A 23,973-nucleotide genomic window follows, 5' to 3' on the forward strand; every position below is an offset into this window, starting at 1 on the left:
GTGTACAACATTACCTGACAAAGAACCTATCTGCAGGTTTGCTCTAATTTAACAAAGTAACCAAGCTTGCCAGCCCTGCCCTCCTGCATTTATATACCATGCACTATGCACAAAAAAAAAGAATATACAAATAGAGATCCTTTCAGCCTGTCTAGTCTGTCACCAAAACCAGCAGAAAATTTTTCATTGATAAAAACAGAGAATGGAATAAATCAGACCAACCTTCACAATGTACGTCACACCAGGTCCCAGGATCTTCTCACTCGAGTGCAGCCATCCTTGAGAGGGTTTATTGACAAAGCTGCTACTTTGATTCCAGTCTTCACCTCCCGGGTGCGTTTCATCTGACCGTGTTTTTTTCCCCATACTCATCTTGCTCACGTCCTGCTGAGAACACGAAGTGGCAGAGACAAGGTTACATGTGTTGTCTGAAGCCCCTGCTGCTGAGCTAGAAGCACTCGAGCTTCCCTGCAACCTGGAGACAGCAAGTTCCTTTACTGCAGAGGAGAGGTTTTTGATACCCAAAAGGCTGCCTGTGTTAGAGAGTTTCAAGTGGGACACTTTATGGATGAGGTTACATAGGGTGGTGGGTCCATCTTCTTGGTCCTTGCGGGGAACCTCTGGTGAGACCAGGTACGAAGATGCTGTTGAAGTCGTAGCAACTGCTGAGACCTTGCTGTTCATGGACAAATTGTGAATAAGATCATCAACTGATGTCACTGAATCATTCCTGAAGCGGTTATACTTGGTACGTTGAAGCATGCCCTTCTATCTGGTTTCCTGCATATGTTCTGGCAAATCTGATGCCAACACAGGAGATGTCTGTGCTAACATAGCAGGCGATTCATAACAACACAGACGGATAACAAGATTTTGGGGTAAAAAAGAGTATAAGGAAGAACAAGAAAAAATATATTTTAAAGAAATTTCTGATGGTTCCCCGTTAAGGTTGGGTGAAGTAACAGTTTTCTGTGACAGAGATCCCAGTCCTGCTTAGAGCTGCCAACTCGCTCACAGCAAAAGCATGACTCACACAAATGAGAAGGACCCTTTTCAACAAAAGGCTCAGTGAACACTGCAAATCACTTCCTGTAGCAAAAAAAAAAAAAAAAAAAAGAAAAAGAAAAAAAAAACCATCCACCCACTTAGAGCATGCTAGCACCAATCAATTCTCAAATTTCCTTTTCCTATCTTCTCAAACAGGTATTTCCTTCCAACCTTTAATTCCTCCTCCCCACCCCATCCCCTCCCCCCACCCTTTTGGTACCAAAGGCAATTACCTTTAAAACTGAATTAACAGCCTTTATGAAACACCACCACACTTCATTCTTCTGTTTAAATGTTCTTCCACCTCACATATTTGGGAATCTATAAAGAAGTCACAATTAGATAGCAAATACCTGGATAATTACACATATATACACCTCCCCCTGCCCACCCCCCCACACCCCCTCCAGCAAAACACAGGCACCTTAAAGGTTTTCAGAACAGATGACAGAACTAAGGAATATACACATTTTCTTCCACAGAAGCAGCCTAACAGACTTTACTAGTGCCTTTGTGTCAATGCTGTCTCTCACAGAAACTGTTACATTCAATTTTTGATATACAGAGAAATCCTTCTCCCCTGTTACTCTACAACAACCTTCTATTTTAATGCAGGAATTACATTAAGTACCTATGTGTAAAGAAAAGTATTTTTCTGATGCCCAACAACAGGCTTAACAGATGTTTTTTCTTTCACCACTGATACTCACTCTGAAGAAAAACAAGAATAATACCCTCAATTCACTGGAATGTTTTATTTAATACTGAAAACCTGAAAAAAAACCTAAAAGAATATTCAAAAGTCCAGGCAGCAGCAAACTGACATCCTGCAGTGAAAAATAAAAAAAAATGCACCAGATCTTACTAAACATAAATGTAAGCCACAAACACTTGATCCGAGAAGTAGCAAAACATGCAGAAAACAGATATTTCATTTCTCCTACATTTTTTTTTAAATACAAAATGTGTACAGCATTGTGATACACAATGCCCATCACAAGCCATATGGCTCTTTTCTAGAAATTGATCTTCCTTGCAAAACATCTTTTGGATGTAGGACAATATACTGCATTATAAACAAAATCAGACCAGAGAAGTTGTATAGTGCAGTTATTTTTCTAAACAAATCACTAACTGCAGCACAATTTAAAGGAAAAATCCGATGGAATTCCTTCCCTCTCCCATGACTAAAGGCTGCAGTATACAAAGTGCAAATACAGCGAAACAACCAGCTCAAATACAGGTATTTAATTAGTATATTCGTGACACATTAAATTAAGTCAGCACCTCTTATCCCAGCAGTGATGAGTAATGGCAATATCCTAGTCAGTGTAAAAGCAGGTTTCTAGTGATCTGCAGAATAGCCTTTCATCACCACACTGCGAACTTGCTATAGCATCCACAGAGCATTCATTCCTCTCTTCATCCTCCTAGCATAGCAACAGCAAATATACACACGATAGCCTATTTTTATGTGTCTCTACTGCCCAGAAAACCCTATTGTTCCCAAACGGCTCTCTTCATTAGAAGCGGCTAGCGAAACTGCAAAATGTGAATGAGATTCTGTGTGTGTGAATGAAAGGGCTGGCTAGCATCCCCACATTTCTGTGAATGAAGCGAGGCCTCGCAGCCTCTGCCAGGCAATCCCTTGGGTGCTCACCAGCCCAGCCAATACCAGCCAGCTTTGATGACTCATTCAGCAAAGCCTTGCTAAATAGTGGAAGATCCCATTTCGAGCACAGGCGGCACCTTTTTTGCAGCAGCACCAGAAAATGAAGCCCGCGTCTGAGCAGAAGGGGGCGGGTTGCAAAGCCCCTGTGGAAGAGCAGGTGTCGCTGGAGAAATGCATGGGGCGTCCTCAGGGGCGGCAGGTGAGGAAAACCGGGGAGTCAGGTCTGGGTATCTCCCTGACGTGTTCATTCAGCCGGTTCATTTACATCCAGGATGGGAACATGAATGTGCACATTTTGTTTGATGTTCAATTGCTCTCTCTGTGCACCAGCAGATTCACAGATTTTACAGGTTTGACTCCAGAGACCCCCGATACAAAAAAACCCAAAAAACAAAGAGACCAACCACAAAAAAAAAAAAGCCAAAAAACCTCCAAAACCACCAAAGAAACAAAACCCCACAAAGCACTGCTTGAAAAAAAAAAAAAGCATAACTTATTTACTCTATTAGCAGAGTAGATATTTAAAAGCAATATGATCATCTGAAAGAGAGGCAGATGGAAAGCTACAAGATAAAAGCTTCCCAGAGCACTGCAAAAGGACTAATTTCTGACACGGCTTTACTGGACACAGAAACCCTACCAAGATATCCAATGGATGTTGAGGTCTCCTGGAAATCTGACATCAGACACTGAAAAGGAGTAGCAGCCACTGAATTACCCACCGCTTGAAACCTGGTGCTCATTTCAGTGTTTGACTGGGAACTGGTCTTTAAGAATCTGGCCCTAAACTGGGAGAACTGAACATTTTAAAACCTTGCCTTTTATAGTTCTTGGGACTAGAAAAAGTAGATGATTTTGCCCTACAGGCAGCAGGTTCAAAGCCAGCTCCAGGAAATAATGAAAGAAATTAGGGGACTTTGTAATAGGCAGAAACTGGACTTAAAATTAGGATTCTAGCTATTCCCAGAGCATTTTAGTGTCTCTGGCACCTCTAACATGCCTGTAGCTCACACACTGACTATATGATGCCAACCTTAAACAAGCTTGTAACTACTATTATTATAGCACTACTGACATTCAAACCGCCGTATCTCTCTAATCTCTCTATCTGCACCTATGCTAGGTCAGCTAGTAAAGTGGATCCAACTTGAAAATTAGCCTTTTGCTTTTCTTTCCACAGGGATATGAGCCAGACACTGCCACCATAAGTAACAAACGTCCGCCAAACAATGAGTTCGTTGTTGCCTCTAATAAAATGGCAGGTGGAAATCCAATGTTGATAAATGCAAAATAATGCATAATCCTAGCAATACACGCACAGTGAGGGGTTGTACACCTCCTCTAAGCACAGTTTTTCTTACGAACTACTGGTAATTTTGGCGTCACTAGCCATTCACTCTTTTTCAGATTTTTGCTCCGTTGTTTTTTCAGTTCTGTTTTATCATGGATCCTCCTCTGACCCTGACACAGTCTGTGTCTCATGTGACTGTTTCTCCTTTTCTCCCTCCAAGCAGCTCTCAGGGGCTTATCCTTGGTGCCACCTGTGTCTCCTTCTGTATCTTTACCTTTGCAGCATGTATTTCAGAACCAAGTAAGTTCTATTAACAGCAAAGGGTAGGAGGAAAAAAAAGATACTGGGGAGGGGCAAGATTAGAGGGAGGAAAGGGGAGAAATGACACTTTTGTTTCCATTGTCAGGATTCAGTTTAAAAGGATTTAAATTGCTGCAGATGCAAAGGTAGGAGACATTCTCAATACACAACCTAAATCAGGTGAGATGGTGTGACCACCATCAAGAGGAAATGATGGCAATGCAACTGCTGCATTCCATGGCCTGTAATAGGAAACTCTCCCACATGCAAAAAAGATGACTTTTAGTGACCTATGTTTAGAGAAGTATTAACTATATAATCAGGAGCAGTAAAAATATCTAGTTCCAGTAACACACTGTAGTTAAATATGTACTCTATACAAACAAGTGCTACAAACTGTCAAAATTCAGCTGAAAGGCTATTTGCATTTCCACAGGTTCTGCCCAGTGGTAGTAAAATTCCTTGTGGACTAAAGAGAACTTAAAAAAAAAAAAAGACAGGCTGAGAGAGGCATTGTTCAGCCTGGAGAAGAGAAGGCTCTGAGGAGACCTTATAGGAGCCTTCCAGTACCTAAAGGGGGCCTACAGGAAAGCTGGAGTGGGACTTTTTACATGGGCACGTCATGATAGGACAAGGGGGAGTAGTTTTAAGCTAAAAGAGGATAAACTTAGATCAGATATTAGGAGGGAATTCTTCACTATGAGGGTGGTGAGACACAGGAAGAGGTTGCCCAGAGAAGCTGTGGATGCCCCATCCCTGGAAGCGTTCAAGACCAGGCTGGATGGGGCTTTAAGTAACCTGGTCTGGTGGAAGGTGTCCCTGCTCATGGCAGGGGGGTTGGAACTAGATGACCTTTAAGGTCTCTTCCAGCCCAAACCATTCTATGATTTTAAAATGAGCATATTTTAATTTTAAATATAAATATTATATTTGAATTATTTTATTATTATTATATATAATATATAATTATATATAATTATTATATAAATAAATATATTTTAAAATCATTAAAAGACAATGACTTTGGGGAAAAAAATTCAAACTGAATTTGGGTTAGCTAATTTATAAGAAACAGTGAATATGTCAGACAAACTTAAATACAGATGTTGGTATCAGTTTTAATTTTAGCACACAAAAAGTAGCCACAGCATTGTCTAAACTCCCAAATTCTTGAACTCTGATTTAGTGCTGAAATCTGATTTAGTGGTTAACTATCTGTTAAACAAATATGTACACAGAGTCTGGGTCAAGCTGACCCTCTAGAGTTGTCAAGAATGATGAATGAAGGGACTTCTAATCAAGGGAGTCAGCCTTGGGAAAGACAAAACAAAGAACATCCTATGTTCAAGATGCAAGCCATATGTACTTAGACTATCTTGTTCATACTAAACTCTGGTTAGTCAGCTCTTACCGTCTTTAGCCGTGTCCTAGAAGTGAGCTACCTTCATTATGCTACTAAAATCACACCCCCCAAGGGAAAGACCTAGGCTCACTAAAAGACCCTTCCACAGAGAGCGTGTGTAGTAGTGAAATAAGTTAGGTAATGCATATGCAATTGTATAGCAAATCTTCTATACGGATCTGCCCTCTGGGTAGGGAAAGTGTGATAAGATTTTTTATATAACGTTTGTAGCTTTGTACTGCAGTATGCTAGCTTTGTTTGCTAGCATCCAGACTTGCGCAACTCTGTAATAAAACAGTATCTCGCCTCAGTGCAGAAGATTGGCTTACTGCACACTGGGAACAGACTTGCATTTCAGAGCAACAATAGGGCCATCGTAGTTGACACTCCTGTTTACAATAAGCCCTAAACAATTAATGTCACTATAATGCAGTAAACCATCAGGAAATAGGATGCTACCTCACATTGTAATATGATGGACATAAGTGTTAATGCTCTGCTTTAGTAAATTCTCTTGTAGGATCTTTAATATCACAAATGGTCAATTCCTATAATAATAATAATAATAATAATAATAATAGCTTTTCAATAGTACAAAGGCTTCTAATATCCTGTGGGGACACTTCTTCTCTTAATTAATTGACAAGGGAAAATACCAGCTTTCTTCGCACGAGCTAGATATATACCAGCAATCTTTTATCCATGCATTAATCAGCTTAATCCAGCTTTATTTATGCGATACCTCAGACGATGTAGTTACAGACAAGCAAGATAACATCAAGACAAGCTAAAAAGCATTATGATCTAACCTCCTTATGAAGGTGTGTAGCTATTTCAATAAAAAAATATTTCTAAATAATTTATCTATTCTGTTTGTACATACTTAATACATCATACTCTGTCTACCTCTGTGTCTCTGATACTTCTGCACACAGAGCTCAGTTACATGCTCCTGTGATTTCAAGAGAGACTCACTGCATAACTGACAGAAATATTGAAAGACACTGAGGTTTCCATCAGTGTCATTAAAAGGAGCTATGGCTATATACCTCTACTTCAAAATATTTTGCAGGAAAAAACCATAGGGCTGACATCACTTTTTTTTTTTTTTCTCTCCATACTGGGTGTTTGCATCAGACCTCAGTTTACTGTCCTATGCAAAAAAGACCCCAGCCACCATAAAAAAACCACAAGGCCTGTAGACAGAGGGTATGGTTCTCCACTAGCACACAAGCATGCCCTGCCCTCCCCCCCACCCCCCCACTCCCCCACTCCCCCCGACCCTTAACAGATTCTAGTTGATTTATTTTGACAAAAACCTGCTGTAAAATGCCCCCATCTCCCTTTCATTCTCGCCCCTTCTCTCTCACCCAATCAGTGTTTTGCTGTTCCCGTGGCAACCTTATTGCTAAGGGTGGGTTGCACCAGTAAATGGGAGCATTATCTCCGGCTTTGCAAGTTATTTCTCTGGGAAACCATATTGCTGGAAGTATTACTGTTCAAAACCAGTGATCATTAATCATTAATGATCAACTTCTAACTTAATTTACATCAGTGGAATATAAATCAAGATCTGAAATACGCCTACAAATTTCTGTGTGGATGCTTAGGTTTTGAGCCAGAAGCTGACCTTAAACAAGAGGGACGTTTTTTCTGTTAGTTGAAAATACTGAAACAATTCTGTCTTAAGACACTTTCACTCTGTGAAATATAACATGAAATAGTTGGAAGAAAATGAAACTTGTAACTCCTTGTGCTCCATTAGTGGTTCCTGGGGGCCTATTGTTAAAAGTCAACACACTATAAAAGTTCAGAGTAAAGATGGATCTGAGATAATATCCAAATCTGAACATGACACTAAGCTTTTGTAAGGCAGGATCAGACAGGGGAGCGCATTAAATCTGCAAACCAGTACTAAATCAACTTTGTAACATGGGACCTGCTCTTGCAAAACCCTAAATTTTTACAGTTAATTCTTGCTTTCTCTAAGCCAGCCCGAGGTGAGAAAGAGAAGTAGCAGCAGTGTAAGCAGGCTGTATATCCCAAGCACAATCTAAAGCTCAGCCATGTCTGTGTGGCTGCCTAGATCTGCCACAGTCCTATGCAGGCACTCCTCCCTGCCCCAAGCTACTGCCAGCCCTCTGCACCAGGAGCCACACTCCAGCTGGAGCATCACCCTAGACAGGGACCCCGCTTCCCAAAGCAATACCTCCCAGACATGTTTTCTTCTGTGTCCACAAACTATCACATGGCTGACAAACTGTACTGTACCGTGAATAATGTAATGAGAGGCCCATAACCTTCCCTCTGGTCCTGCAATGCACTCATACTGATGGGAATGTATATACCCAGTTCTTCTGGGTATATAGGCATTAATGTCCAAGTGTCTCCAAGTGTTTTTGTTTTAAAGAATCAAAACAATTGGAGTAAAATAGCAAACTAGTTCACTGACAAATTATGCAAGAACTCTTTTTGCTGTCTTCTTTTGATGGGAAGCTAGTCATTTACTTGTTTGTTAATCCAGCATCTTTTTGGTTCTCATTCATGAGATGCATTTAATAATTCAGTTGTTCTCTTTTCTACTTTGTAATAAGGTGCCTATTTTTGTTCTGGTGATTTTTTTGTTAATTTTGTGTGTGTGTGTGAGTACTTTCTTTTTATTCTGTTTATATCTTATTGTCCCTAGGAACAGTTTGCAAAGTTGCTTTAAATAAAGCTGTATATGAAGTTCTGACTTGATGAGTTTCCTATTGACTTTAATAGGAGTGGAATTTTATCGCAGGTTTCACAGTCTAAATGCAAGTCTGGGAATTACAATTGTTTCTGAACTTTTGTACAAGATTTCTAGGTAAACTGATTAAAATGTGTATGAGGTATAGATAATTAAAACATGATATTTCATTGGCTGCCATTCAAAAACCATGTTCACTTCTATGAAAATTTAAATTGGTTCATTAATATTTTCCCTTTTTAAATGCAAGCAAAAATAATTTATTACATATACAGTATGTATATAAATTTACCACCACGAGAAGATTTATAATCCAGTACCCATTATTAGAGTAGCTAAATACTGGCAAGAACAGCAATGGAAAAGAAGAAATGCACAGTGCTCTTTTTTGTAGCTTTTGGCATCTGGCAGGGCTAATAGTACGTTGCCTGAGCAGAGAGCAGTCCATTAAAAACATCAACTTTCCCAAATCCATATGTTCCCCCTCCCCTAATTAAAGGGGTATGATCAAAATGAAAAGAGCCAAAAAACAACAGAGGGTATAAATGGCCACCTTTGTCTTATGTTGCACATCAGACCAAAATTCTGGCAGTATGTGTAAAGATTTTGTGGCAGTAGCAGAGCTGTTCAGCCTGCTCTTGCCCTCCTGTCACGGACTGCATCACCTTTGCTGTGTTGCCATAAAATGTATGCTGTGGCATCTGGCTAAAGAATAACACAGAAAAAATTGTTGGTTTTTTCAACCAGATCAGTTCTGGACGCTGATTCACTAAACAAATTGAACGGAAGGCAGTGCGAGCGTAGGAATAAAAAGTCAAGGGCTATGAAAAGGGAGAGGAAATTCATTAATTGCATAGGCCAGGACAAACACCTAATACCCACTGGCATACTCTTCACCCTGAAACACAACCCACTAACTTGTGCCACCAAACCACACAGATTTTCTTGGCAAGCAAAGAGTTACATGCCGTGCTCTATTTATAGCAAAGCCATTACTGATCAGGCTTGTACTGAAAGAATTCTGGCAATTGTGCCGCAGTGGATAACAGTGCCAGTGGAGGGTTATTCACATCAGCCCTCATCCTGGCAAATCCAGGATGTGGGGTACTTTTGCATTATTTGTACAAATTGCTGGTGTGAGTCACTGTACCTGTTTACGTTAATGCTGCTTGTTATCTGACCTGAAGTGATGGTTAACTTCTTTCTGGGAATAGTCACGAGGAAGAGGCATCCACAGACACGTGTATATGTGCGTGTGCGCAGGTATGCAGACGTGCATGTGTGTATTAAGGATGTATCCTTAGGTTGCTTGCCTTTCTTACATTTGAGCCGGACCACCTAGATAGGCAAACAGGATAGCCAACCTGTGAAAGATCTGGTAATGAAGCAGAGGTGGGTGGCAGAATTTAAATAGCTGTTTAAATAGCTGTTTACATGATCACTTAATGGACAGAAGTTTACAAATTCCATTGCTAGTAATGTGAGGAAAGGCAAGAAGTAAAACAGCTGCAGATGAGAAGACTGAGAAACTCCTTCTGAAACTCCATGCACTGAAGCAGACCAGAGGAGTGGCAAGAATCCTTCACTCTAAAGAGGACTCAAAGATTAAAAAAAGTTTAGAGTGGCAGCAGAATGGAGAAGATGTGTGTGCTGTTCTATAGTCATCCACAGCAACTTGTGCATTTCTTTGCCAAAACAGAAGTATATAGTGACTTTCTCTAGGTACCCTCATAAAATCTGGGGGTTTCTGCTCAAGCAAGACAAGCCCCTGAGAAGCTTCAGTACAATTAAGGTTGAGAAAGTATGGAAGCCGCTGATATTATGAAGGTCAGCAGTTCTCCAAAGGACTTTGGGCACGTGAGCAAGGACAAGATTTCAGGTAACAACAAAGACATGTAGTAAGGACGTACAGGAGAGAGGATGGAGCCAAAAACTTGGCCAGAGATTGAACAGACAAGCAGAAACTGAAGCCTACTGGCCAAACACAGCTATTTGATGGGTATCAAGGTCAGAGGAGCTATCCCAGAATGGGAGGAAATGGTCAGCTATGAGAGTCTGTAGCCTGATGGCGCTCACCATATCATGGTGCTTACTGAGAACTGGGCTTCGATGAAGCACTGATGCCAGTACAAAGAGGTGGAGGAGAAATGCCACTGGCAGAGACAATGACCCCAGCTCCCTGTTCCAGAAGGAAGAAAGAGGAAAAGTATGCTGAAGCCTCCACACAGCCTGAGAAGGCCTGCTACAGCAGTAAGTATAGCAGAAGGAAAAATCCTGCTGATGCACTGAAAACAACCAGCCTTACTACCTGCTGGCAACTAACAGTGCTGTTATCTCCAGGTCATTCAACAAGCGACGGCACACCTGCAAGACTAACTGAACACTACCACTACAGTCAACATGTTAGCATTGTATAAATGTTGATTGTCTGCTGTTATTATCCACTTCAAATAGGAGAGGAAAGAGTAAGGATCTATACTGTTATGAAATTATTATATGTACTGAAGCAGCTGGTTAAGCCTCTTCTCTAACTGTTATTACAACTACCATGAACTGCAATTACCTTTAAACTAATATTTAGCACTTTACCTCTCTAGGACTACCAAACAATGCCACAGTGGTGCTTTGTCCCATTAAAGTTGCTAGTCTACCCAAGCACAAGAAACTACTCCAATAGAAACAAGATTTTTCACATAATACCATGTAAATACTAAAAGCCTGCTTTTGCACAGCACCTGACCAACACATGCCTGCCCGGCATACCTAAACTGGCAGAAATCTGTTGTTCAGATGCAAACATTAGGAATGCCATGTCTAGTGCACAAAATTTTCTATCAGAAATAAATATACACATCTTTCCTCTGTGCACTGACTCAAATAACAATGTGAATGTTCACAGACCACCATGACAACAGCCAATGTTCCTGGACTGACACTCTTTCTTACCTTGCCAATACCGTTTTAATTTTGTTTTAACATGTTTGGTCAAAACAAAAGTTTTTAAATAAAAAGCTAAATAATATTATGCTAGAAAAAACTTCATATATTCACAAAAAAAGCATAAATTGTGTTTAAATGCTTTATACTACATCTTTGTAATTCCTTCCAGCACACAGACACTTTCATCATATGCACACACGGAGCATTCCACACAATAAACTTTCAGTCACACAGAACCAACACCTGCCCTCTGCTGTCCAAGATGCAAAAGAAGCTGGAAGGAGCTTGTCCCTTCTACAGAGCACATTATCTGTCTCTGGAGCATTATTATGTACGGGTGGCTGCAAATCACACCTCAAAGAGGGAATCCGGAAAATGAAACACTTGTATCTAAATTCCTGCAAGGCTATGTTATGGCAGCAAGAAATGAGTGTGGGCCATCAGAAAGTAAGACCACAGTTTAATCCTCTTTAAGAGGGTAGCAATGTCCTGCCTGCCTGTCTCGTGTTCAGAAGCATACTGCACAGACCAGCAACTCAATTTCAATTGCTACTTTAGCTTCTTGTGCTCCTGAAAGAAAGCAAGACTGTAATATGTCACCATCTTCCTCAGCTTTGAGGGGGTCCTTTGCAGCAGAAATTCACGTTTCCATCACTTCAGAGAAAGGATGGATATGTAATACCAGGAGAGGTGATACACAGTGAACAAAAGCATGATGCGTGAGCAGTGTAGGGAGGATCATACAGCTCATCTTTCTGTAATTCTTAATTATGTCCACAAAATTATCCTGAAGCTATGAATCAGCAATCAGATCAAAAGGATGACTAAAAGAAGAGGTAAATTCTTCATAACATAGATAGTAACAGTCAAAAATAAAGAGGCATTTTTCTATTCCCCACAACAAATTTTCACTTTTATAGATTAATTTTTACTTCAAGGGAATAAAATCTGAAACTTTTCTGTACAGCGGATGCCCAGAATCTTATTAATAAATAAACAGTAGTTGAACCAGCAGCATATTCATTTGCCATCACCAGAGATTTGTTGAACTTCACCAGTATGAAAGTATTCTTTAAGGGCCGTTAAGTGCCTTTTGGAGAAAGCTAATTTTTCTCTAAACCATAATTAATTTGTTTTGAACAGAACTTTGGCCAAAGTAGATTAAAATTATTTGCTAGGAAACTACCACTGAAGTGTCATTTACATATACACAGTGACTATCAAGTTTATGACCCTTCAGCCTAGTCTCCATTCCTTGGTTACCTCTGTAGCTGCTCAGTAACTCTGTAAGTATCTGTGTATCATTGGTCAATTAACAGTTAATGAAACCACTGACCAAATTCAGCCAGAAGCTACAGAGAAGGGAAGGTTTCAAAGATGTTAAGTAATGACACATTTTTCATGGAGTAAGCAGGCAGAGAAAAAGTGAAATTCTACCCATGCCTCCAGAAAGGAAGGGACCGTACTGTTAGCACGTATTTCTTAAAATCTAATTATTTTAATAAACATGTTTTATGTATTATCAGATGTATTACCAGCATTGCAAAACTTCACAGACAGTGCCAAAGACATCGGCAATATAGTCAACATGGTTCGCAGGAGTTGTTTTGCTGTCACTGTATTGGAGCAAAAAGACACTTTTCTCTCCACATAACAGCAAAAAGTATTACGTGATAGAACAGTGTTTACATTTAGGAGGAAGAAAGACTTCCTAACCTAAGTTTGGAGCTTCAGACCACATTTCCCTTTCCCCAAAATCCTGAGACTGTTCATATGCCCTTAACCTATCTCCCAAAATATGGCAACCTACCTTTCACCCATATCTTTGTGTAGACCTGTTGTAAATTCTTAAAATAATCACTCGATAGTACCTTTGCACATCATTGACTTTGGTATACTTGTTTTTCTTATGGCTATCTCAATATCTCTCATGCTAACACTCAGTAATTTAAAATCTCAGGTTGCCAAGTTCCATATACCAAAGCAATTAGAACCACTTCAGTTCATCTGTCTCACCACAATCATGATTACTATCACTGATTAGAATACAAAACTCAGGATTCCTCAGTATTTTGGCAAACTTCAACCACTGGTCTAGCTGTACGGTTGCACATTCATTTCAACAGCACTAAATATGACACTACGCAATCTGTGGTTTACCAACAGGCTTGAAATAAGCTTAACCCTAATATTTACAGTTAACAATTCCTAGAACAAAAGGTAAAAAGGAACCACTGTCAATATATAAATTTTCACATAACACAGGGAAGATGTCTTCTGTGAATTAATTGTTCACGGGATCACTATGTTACTTTCAAGAAAAAAACGTACTGTTTCTTAAAAATTCAGAGAGGCTGTCGCAACTCTGGGTAAATTGCTACTGTACTCAGTCACCCAATTGTGCAAAAGCACAAACCAAAACCACCTCACATTACACTTTCAAGTCTGTTCTTAGCATGGGGAGATAAATAAGGTCTGTGTCAGGTGTAGATTTTCTAGGTAACTCTCAAGGCTTAAATCAATCATCCAGTGCTGAGCATACTCCTACATCATGCAGCCTAATGATAGAGACAGCTCTGCCCTCACCTCCTGTGATTCATGCAGTCCAGTCAGATAACACAGTAACATTATTCAGCAGAGCAAGGGTACAATCTACAGGTAAAAACATACACGAATTTGTCTGTGCTATTCTGGATCCTTATTTTGGACCCCAGGAGTAACGATACTCTGCTGTTACTGCTAATTTTGATATGAAAGTGTGGAAGCCCTCCCCAAAATAAGTATGAAAAAAAAACCACTGAGTCTGTGCAGGGTACTATTTCCAGGGGGAGCGGAGGGCACGGGAAACGGTAATGTAGTCTAATATTGGCCTTCCTAGCACTGGCATCTAAAATGCAACCACATAACACATAGTTTTAGTAAACAAAATGTTCACATTAAAATAATTTTATTGTTTCTTTGATTATCTTCATACACTCAGATCAAGTAGACAAAATGTATACATATTCATATACATATATACACATGCATACATGCTCTACCTCCCTTTCTCTACATATAAAGAAGCAGTTTATTTCTAAGGCTCTTTTTCTCTTAAAGTATATTGATATACAGACTTCTATTATGCATACAGTCTTGCCACAATCTGAACACATTTGATCAAGACCAAGCAACAAAATCAGCAGACACCTTATGTAATGCAATTCTTTTTCTCATCACTATGCATTATGAGAAACTCTGCCGCTATTTTGGCTTGTTAACTAATGATGCTTTCCCCATTACTTGACCATTCTCTCCTGAAAACACATTTTCATTGCTGAATGCCAATGTCAGTATTTAGAGCATATCACACTCTTCAAAGACTACTTCTTGAAAGTAGCAAGAATATTAGGCCAATTTTCATTTCATTAAAAACAGTATTAGATTTAAAAATATGAAGTATTTAGGTGTGACAATTTTTTTCTGTTAATTGGGAGTCATATCACTTCAAAATCAACATTTGATTCCATGAGACATTCGAGTGTACTTGATTTGGAGATTGGTTCTGGTGTTTGCAGGGTTAACCTGCTGAGTCGTGACTACTTGTAACTGTCAAATTCTCTCCAAGGATAAATAATTAAAGCTTCAGGAAGAATAAGCACACAGGAAGTGGTGGAGATTGGATGTACGTAGGTGTTGAGGGCATTTGTTTTTATCCAATCGCTGAATAAAAAGCACATTATTCATGCAATCTTGTTCATTCACTGCTACGTGACCTGCACCACAATCAAAGACTGCAGCATCCAGTGCTGAACTGAACTGCATTTGAGGCGGCGAGGAGAGGACTCTTAACGGCATCAGCACACAAGAGCAAAATGCTACGTTTTAGGTGTATATGCAGACTTCAGTTCATGCTATAGCTCTTATGACTAATGCTGGAATGACACAAAAATACTGTCTCTTGTAGATTTTTTTTTTTTCTTTGGTTGCAATAAAAATAGCAAATATGATCCTTAAAGTGAAATGACTTTTTCACTTTCTCTTCAGCTTAGATCTCCCACGTGTTCTAAATGAGATCACTTCCAGATGAAAAAAACAAACTTGTAACAAATGACAAAACAAGTACTCATTAATTGGCAAAGAAAAACAAATGCAATGCATTGTAGCATCTGTGGTATAAAACTTTGGAAACAAATTATTTCAATAAAGAGAACAATGAAAGCTGTAAAATCTACAGCAAAGCAATCTTAGCTGTGAAGCTCAAAAAAACCTGCTGTGTGTTCCTGAGTATTTTCAAAGCACAAGAACAACTCCCTGCTCCAAAATAGATTCCTTCGCCTTCACATTCCTAATTCTGCCCCATGTTTACTCACTGCAAATTCTGGCTTTGGCTCAATACTTCATATGCCTATTAACTACTCTGTTAATAGTGTTTACTTGCTTGAATATTTGTATACCACATAAAAATGTGAAACTCAAACAAGACTCTAGTGAAAACATCAACCAATAAATACTAAAAAGTCACTTATCTATGATCCCATATTAAGGTCTATTGTTACCGGAAAGCAAGGCACCTGCTAAAAGTGTTCATACCATCTCCCACAACTACCTACTCACTCTGGAATTTTTAAATACCAGATCAGTTACATCATTCTAAGTAGCAGATGTTACAGCTTTGTATCTTATATCCAAGCATAGGCACAACTGATGAAGATTTTAACTCTCATTTATCATGAAAAATAATGATCCTGTAGGAAGGTTTGAAAGCTGAAGAATTCCCTAATGACAAATTTGGGTGTTTGAAATGTTATCAGAATAAAAACTCATTTTATTTTGACATGAAAGACAGAAGTCATCCAAAAACACTGTCCACAGGTTTAAAGCACATGGGAATGAAGGAAATTACTTACTTTCTTATCACAAACCAAAACAGAAACTGAAAAAGAACCAAGAGAGATTTAAAAATTAAAAACCTTGCTATTTAAATATCCTTTCTTGGAAGGGTAACGAAATGCTATATCTGCAGAAAAAAATGGACGCACATGAGAAAAAGAATGATGGTCCTTCACAGATTAAGAAGAGTAGGGAAAGAGAAAAATCATATACAGGCTGTCAAGAAAAAGACAAAAGCAGAAGGGAGAAGAAGAAAAAAACCAAAAAGACAAGAAACATATCTGAAGAATAATATAGCAAGAGACTCTGCAGAAATTTGGAAATACATTAATGGTTGTAATAGGACAATTTTAATTTAGAAATAATTGGTAGACTTAAAAACACTTAAGTGCCCAAAGAAAAGAGGGGTTTTTTGCCATAGACAGGGCAATTATGTTTAATATAGAGTTAAAAATATTCTCAAAGACTGTTAGCCAAAACAAACAAAAAACCAAAACCACAACAGTACATTCCTAGTTAACATTTGCTGCTTAAAACGAACAGTTCCCTGCCTGCAAACTGCAATAAAGCATTAAGCAATTTACTGGAAAAAATCACAAAACACAACAAAGTAAATATCCTACTGCTGTATTTGGAGAGTGTGAAAAGGCTCTCATAGATGATAATGAGCTCTCAAAAGCACCGCTATCAGATATAGAATTATGAACCAGCACGAAAGTTTGGGTAACAGGTCACTCCTCCACCTGCATTAAAGCTAAGGACAGCACTGCAGAGAATTTGAAATAGCAAATTGAAAATGGTGAAGTTTGTCCTTTGTGCTCTTCATTGGTCACCTTCTTCACTGTATCCTTAATACAGAGATACATTGCTGTAATAGGACAACATGAGATACAATTAATCAAAAGAACGTGTAATTGTCCTGCGTCCCAATGATGTAATACTAATAGTTACCAGTGTTGTAAAATATTTGCCTTACATTTTGAAGGAATTATATAATTAAACACTATTAAAGTTGGGAACCAAGATTACCAAGCCCCTAGGTATGGTCATATTTGTGTGATGTTACCAACACTGTGGTATTATTCAGCAGAAATCACTTTTCCTAAAGTGAGTAAAGAATATAATATTCACTTCCCTCTACTGTTTCAAAATTGCAAAATGATTAACTGGAATGGAAGAGAAACACAAGACTAATTCTCCATTTATCATGGCCAGGTCATAAAATGCTAGTCACAGCTGTGATACGTTCATTTCAGAGCTTAGCCTGAAAGAGGTCACTGACTTAGGAAAAGGGCACAGCTGACACTGCTGGAAGCCAGGCTTTTGACCACATATTTTATGGAAAATGGGATATTCTCCCAATGTTAGTGTCACAGATGAAAGAAAAAAGGAAGATAAAGATTTTCAATTTTAAAAAGCTGGCCAAGATTACATCGCTTTTATAATTCATAATTGCCATTTGTGAAAAATTAACTCCTAGATACTAAGTGGCTGATCAACACAAAGAAGTCTTTCAGACATCGCAAATAAAGGTGATGAATGAGATCTATGAATGTTTACTTGGAAAGTTCAGATATGTCAATGAGAATTCAGTGTGTTCAAAATGGCCACAGAAAGCCATCTTAAGTACAGTTAGTGCATCTAAGTAGAAATACAACGTGACCATAAACAGCACAACTGTTTTTATCCCACCCATATATAGCACGTTTCTGACAAGTTAATACCAGGATTACAGGTGGCAGTTTCCAGATTCAAACCTAGTTTTGTCATTGCGTGGCATGTCCCTTAGGTCCATTTTCAACCCACCTAATTTTAGGTACTTAGTGGAGGTGCTTAAGTTAGAAAACTAGTCATCCTAAAATCTCTCTACAGGCTATGGAGAGGGATGGTCAGTGGTCGAGGGCTGATTAGATTTTACTGCAGCTGAATTATATTTAGTGAATTTTAGTGAATGCCTGCTCAGTAATTCAGACTGAAGCTATCTGCATATTAGCAGTTCCAAATGTTTGAACAGCACTTGTAAAAAACAAATTCCATGTAATCATTAAATGAGCTGTATGCTTCTCTCCCCTAATTCAATCTTCTCATTAGCTGTTTCTGTGAAAAGCAACTTGGTGGCCTTTTAATAATCATTCCTTCTGTATTTGGTACCTTTTTAAAGACATAATGCTTCCTCCTTTCTCCTCCTGTTTCCTCAGGTGGCAATTAAGTAATAATCTATTCTCTAGGAGACTAGCATAGTTTAGAGTTGGGTTTTTCTGATAACTACAGGTGGGTGAGCAGCTTGTCCACCTAATGGCTTAACAAAATTTAAAAATACTCATCATTCCCAAATACTTTGAAAGGTGCTCAAGGAATTCCTGTTCTCACAGTCGAAACCTCTGCTCTGTCCCACATGCTATTTAGCAGAAGCCTGGGAAAGTATCATTTATCAGTTTCACTCCAAAAAGCAAAATCTCTGAAAAAGAACTTGTTGACAGTTACAAACAATTTTATAGGATGATACAGCAAGACTTCGAAATGGTAACAGAAAAAATAAGGGCAATTATTGCCTTTTCCACTTCAACCATCTACAATTTAAAAATATGAATACAGGAAGCTATCTAGTCAGTGTATATAATGTAGTGATACATTTTCTGAGCCAAATATAGTTGACTACATAAAGGCAAAAACATGGAGTGCAACTGCAAAAATAGAACAGAGCAAATGTGAAAAAAACCCCACCAAACTCAAAAAATGACTTTTAAACATCTTTAGATGTAATGTTAAGTTACAATACATACTTAGTAAAACAATTTGTTTCAAAAATAAAAAGCTTATCTCCTGGGACAAAACCCATATTCCTACAGCTTCAGGTCTACATGCCATCATAGCTGCCCAGAAAATCTGCCTCCAGAGCCTTCCTCGTTGCTGGTTTCTGCATTCTAGGAACTTCATACACAAAAGATACCAGGTATTTACTTTGTATATTAAAGTATTTGTTATCCGTGCTTATACTAGCTTTTATTTGGGGGTGGGGAGGGTGGGTGGGGAAGTCATTCAACTTCTCCTTCTTTATTACATTCTATTAGAATCTGAAAGCAACTCTGCAGTAAAATATTGAAGGAGATCTTTTTACCAGTCAGGGCCCCACAACAACTGTTGGAATTTATTGCAGATGTATACAGATACTACATTATAAATATTTCAGAAGAGGTACTATATTTTGTTACTTGCATTGTAAGAAGATAACAAAACTTTTAGAGGTGAAGTAATATATAAATGGATAAATTAATGAATAAAAACATATTTCATGCAAGTACAAAATGGAATGATATATCAGTTCTCCCATTAAATCTTTTACTGCTCACTATTAACTTAGATAGGATTTTCTTTGTAGAATATCTAAGACAAAGGTCAGATGCAAGCAAATACATGCTTCTCTCATGTAAAATATTCTTGAGGAGCCAGTTAAGTCCAGTGAAGCCCATTAATTAACAACAACGAGCAAATAGTGCAAAATTACAGAAATCTTTCTAGTTTGCTTCAGAAGGCTTGTTTTAAACTCTGCAAATCAGAATCTCTAGATTCCTTTAAAACCAAACTGGGACCCTGCTACCCTTATCTTCCTTCTAATTATCATCATCTTCACAACTCATATTTCAGTGACGTATGTTATGGGCCATAGCAACATAAGACACTGCATGAAAACATGAAAAAAACCAACAGAAATTTTGCAGTCGAAGAAAATCCCATAGAGCAGGGGGCTTCACACAGAGCTAAACCATTCTGAAAGGATACTTATGAAGTATGGAAAGTAGTGAGTAAATACACATTCAGGCCTACAGACAGAGAAATGAACATACTCTTATTCACCCTTACAATGTGTACATACTCCTTAGTGCACCACTGATAGGAATTCATGGTGAACTAGAAGAACACAAGGAATTTATGCAAATAACCCACACCTATGCCAACTCAAATCATGAATCTTCTTTCAACACCACAGAACACATGTGCTAATATGTGATTCATGCAGCAAAGCCAGCAGTCAATACTTAGCACAGGGTGTAAGAGGAGCATGAAGGTGCCCAGAGTACCTGTATGAACACAAACTAAAGCTGCATTTTTCCTAATCTTAAGCAGAGGTGGAGAATTAATGCAAGGAACATATTCTGTCCCTGCCAATTATTTGCACTGGAAGAATACTAGACAGTTGCTTTACCAAATAACAGGTCTTGAGCATGTGCTTGCACATACAATTTCACTGGAGCACTCCTGGTTAAATGACTGAAGGGAACTTGACCTCCTCCCCCCTCATATTTTGGAGCTGCAGAAAGGGGCATCCTTCTCAACACCCAATTAGAAATGGGGCAGACTGAGATGCAACAATTGAATGGTAAGGCACAATCAGTCACAGCTGTAGATCTCACTCAGAGTGCCATAAATATGACATACAAGCATCTCAAAAAAACTGTGATCATGCTTACCAGATGCTAACAACATCCATTTTGTTTAGTTTTGCCTTCTGTGCAGTGAAAAATATTGTAATTTTGTAGGAATTACTGTCAAACTCACAGCTATAATTACATTCTGCTATTTTAAAGTGCCTGTGTATGCTTTTAATGCTTCCAAAGATATCACCCTGAATACTGAAATTCTCTGTTCACTCACAGAAGAGATACAGTATTAATAGCCAGTGCAACAGCACCTTAATTTAAGACAGATCACCAAGGAAAGAAAGGTTCAAGCTATTGTTTTTCCAAGTTAAAATCTGAGGTGCATTTATGCAGTTACATTTGTAGTGTCACAGAATACCCAGCTTCTTCCTTTTAATCTGCTTCATGCAGCAGGAGGAATTCTGATGGAGACAAAATACATGCTAAAGAACTGCTGATTTTAGACTGAGCTTCAGACTTTTCCCTCATGTCTTTATTTTGGTCACCATAAAAGTGAAGCGAACAAAAGGACAAAAATAATTTGATCTTACTGGATCTCTTCTTGTTCTCTGAAGGGCCAGTAAGTTAAGCACTTGGTTACTCGATTTTACAATCCATACTGCAATCTATATACTCTCTTCTAAAAAAATAATTCATCTTGAACAACAGTTGGAGCAAAACACATCTTTATCTCGTGACAGGGATAAATGGAGCATACAGAGCATTTCATACTAACAAAGAAGTGTGTCTTCAACAAGCATGTTGTAGTTATAAAAGCTCAATCATATGATTGACTGTATTAAAAAAGCAACATATTTTAACATATTTAAAGCCTCACTACCTAGCTCATCTCCTGGAAAAATCACAAAACCCACACTTAGTAAGGCACTGTGAAACCAGGCAAGTGATGTATTTTGGCAGTCATGAGCACATAAGTATATGCTTTGGAAATTTTGGGTAACTGTGGGTTTGTTTAAGCATCTCTATCAGTCTTCAATGGATAGGTGAGGAGCCTTGCTACCACTTACTATTCTTCATGAAGATCTTTTCCCTCTCACACTCCACCTCATCTCCAGAAAGGAGCTGACTGCATTGAATTGACAAACCAACTCTATGAAAATCTTACATCACCACATTCCCAATTCCCACATCCAGTCCGATGGCTCTATTCTGATGTGACCTTTTGAGAAAGTACAGTATTAAATATCCTGAAGGTTCATTTTTTTCTAGTCTTTCAGATATTAGGGTCAGGGCTTAAAAAAGGGGATACAGCTTCAAGATAATTAGTTGCTACTAACTTACAGTAATTGATTTTGGTTATGTATGGATCAGACAAATGAGACCATGTTTAACTAACAGATGATACACTACAGGACTGTTTGCTTTAACTTATCATCAGTCATATGGAGCATTTTTATAACAAGTTTATTTTAGCATTATTCAATTCCAAAATTCTTTACTGAAATCTTTTTTTCCCCTTGTGGCTCCATCTGCTGATTGGAAAAATGTTACAAGGTACCATGGTAACGCTTGCTGTGCTTTAAGAAAGTTTTCAGACTCCTCAGGCATAACTAAGACATACAAAAATGCACAATAATGTCAGAAAAACACTCCAGAGATACTATTTTAGGAGACTCCATAGATTGGTTATTTTTATCTATTTTACATTAAAAAAAATAATACACAGACAGTGGAAAAAATGTCTGTCCCTAATGAAAGGCAATCTGGTATTTCACAGATGTCACCTATTTTGCTATTTAAAATACACTTTTAAGTGCTCTCAAAGTGTGAACTGGCAATTTTGAAGTCTAAACTTCACTACTCAGCATCCAACTACTGATGTCAATGATTAATGTAATTAAAAGACCAGTGACACGCATAAGGATTAACTATGAAAAGGGACAACAGGTTAATCTGCCTAGGCTTCCTCTCCAGTCACTAGAAGATTCTTTTACATGAAAATTCAGAGCACATACTAATTTTGTCTTTATGAAAGTCCATCTCTGTCACCAAAGAGACCAAGATGACCAGCTATGTTTAGACTGCTCTTGTGCCCTCAAAAATCAAAATAGACCTATCTTCACTGAGGGCCCCTTTGCAGCAGCAGAGATTAGTAGCTGATATCAAGCAGGAGAAAACAGAACAGGATCAAGCCAGAGCATTTACCCCATATGCAAGCTTTCATCTCACAAGAAAAAACTCATGTCTAGATCCATACTGTACTTGCATATTTCTGCCAGCTGGAGCCCGTGGAGGAAGAACTCCATCTCCTGCTTTCAGGCTAGATAACAAGTCTGAATTTATGCTTTACTATTTAGTATTCTTTCTGTTGCAAACTCACCCCATATACAATAGTAATATATAACAGTAAGAACAGACCAGTGTCATCTGACTGAGGATGTGGACTCGTTTCAGATTTGTATTGTCATTATGCATGCACACAAAATGGCAGATCTGAAAATATAGTCTTTGAAGTCCACTTCTTCTAACATGAAATGAAATGTTTTCGATCTGTCAAGACCCAAACTCCGAGTATAACACCATCTACCCAAAGCATAGCAATTTTTGTAAGCAGTTTTTGTAATGCTGAACCAAAAAACTGTAATTCAATCTCAATCAACAGTTAATATACCTGGTTTCCTGAAACACACCCTCATTATTCCCAGTTTTGTTTCTGGCACCTTCCCAAAACAGATTTGTAAATCTAAAACCCAAGCACATTCTCAAAGTTTTATGCATTTTATGGCTGTTACTATTCCAGATTTATATCCTTACCATACTGCAGTTGCAAACCAACAGCAGTGACAATATTTTTCCCAGTTCTATCTAAAGACAGCTGCAGGATTTGATACTAAAGTTATACTCTGTTGGAAACTTACCTATACCAAAGACCTAGCAATGGCCTTAATATACAGATTTGTAAGGCAAGTTATCTAAGCCGAGGAGGCTGAAAGGGAAAGTTCTGATCAGGTTTGCATGAGTATGGCAACTGTGTCTTGCAGACTGCAGTTCAGGAAAGACATGGCTGCAAGCCATTTCCACCACCCACCATAGTTTCCACAGGAAATAAAGTTGTGGCACATTTTGGCCAGTCCTTGGTCTGTGCAGTACAGGGATGAAGAGCCCAGGATGCGTTCTGGCAGGCACAATCCACGGGCATAGATGTATGTACAGTGCCACAGTACAGATTCAGTTAAAAATGTGAATCAAGTTTACACATGCCCACTTCTCCCCTTGCCAAATGCTTGCACCGCAGTGCTACCAAACACCCTGCTGCAGAACTCACATAAAGAGATAAAT

The 23,973-nt window shown here is 38.6% G+C and overlaps 1 protein-coding gene across 5 annotated transcripts in view; it reads right to left on the bottom strand.

The window, feature by feature from the left end:
• The window catches only part of SHC3 (SHC adaptor protein 3), a 112,185-nt gene that overhangs the window by 66,562 nt on the left and 21,650 nt on the right, over positions 1 to 23,973 (bottom strand). For 3 of the 5 annotated variants that reach the window (XM_080373039.1, XM_080373038.1, XM_080373036.1), the window contains exons 2-3: positions 1,281 to 1,368; positions 223 to 384 (exon numbers count right to left, since the gene is read on the bottom strand). In XM_080373039.1, coding sequence (XP_080229165.1) covers positions 223 to 372 — 150 coding nt within the window. In that variant the 5' untranslated portion in view covers positions 373 to 384; positions 1,281 to 1,368. The other 2 variants (XM_080373037.1, XM_080373035.1) reach the window with 2 other exon arrangements.

The sequence above is a fragment of the Falco punctatus genome, assembly GCF_963210335.1.
Source record: "Falco punctatus genome assembly, chromosome: Z".
NCBI lineage: Eukaryota > Metazoa > Chordata > Aves > Falconiformes > Falconidae > Falco > Falco punctatus.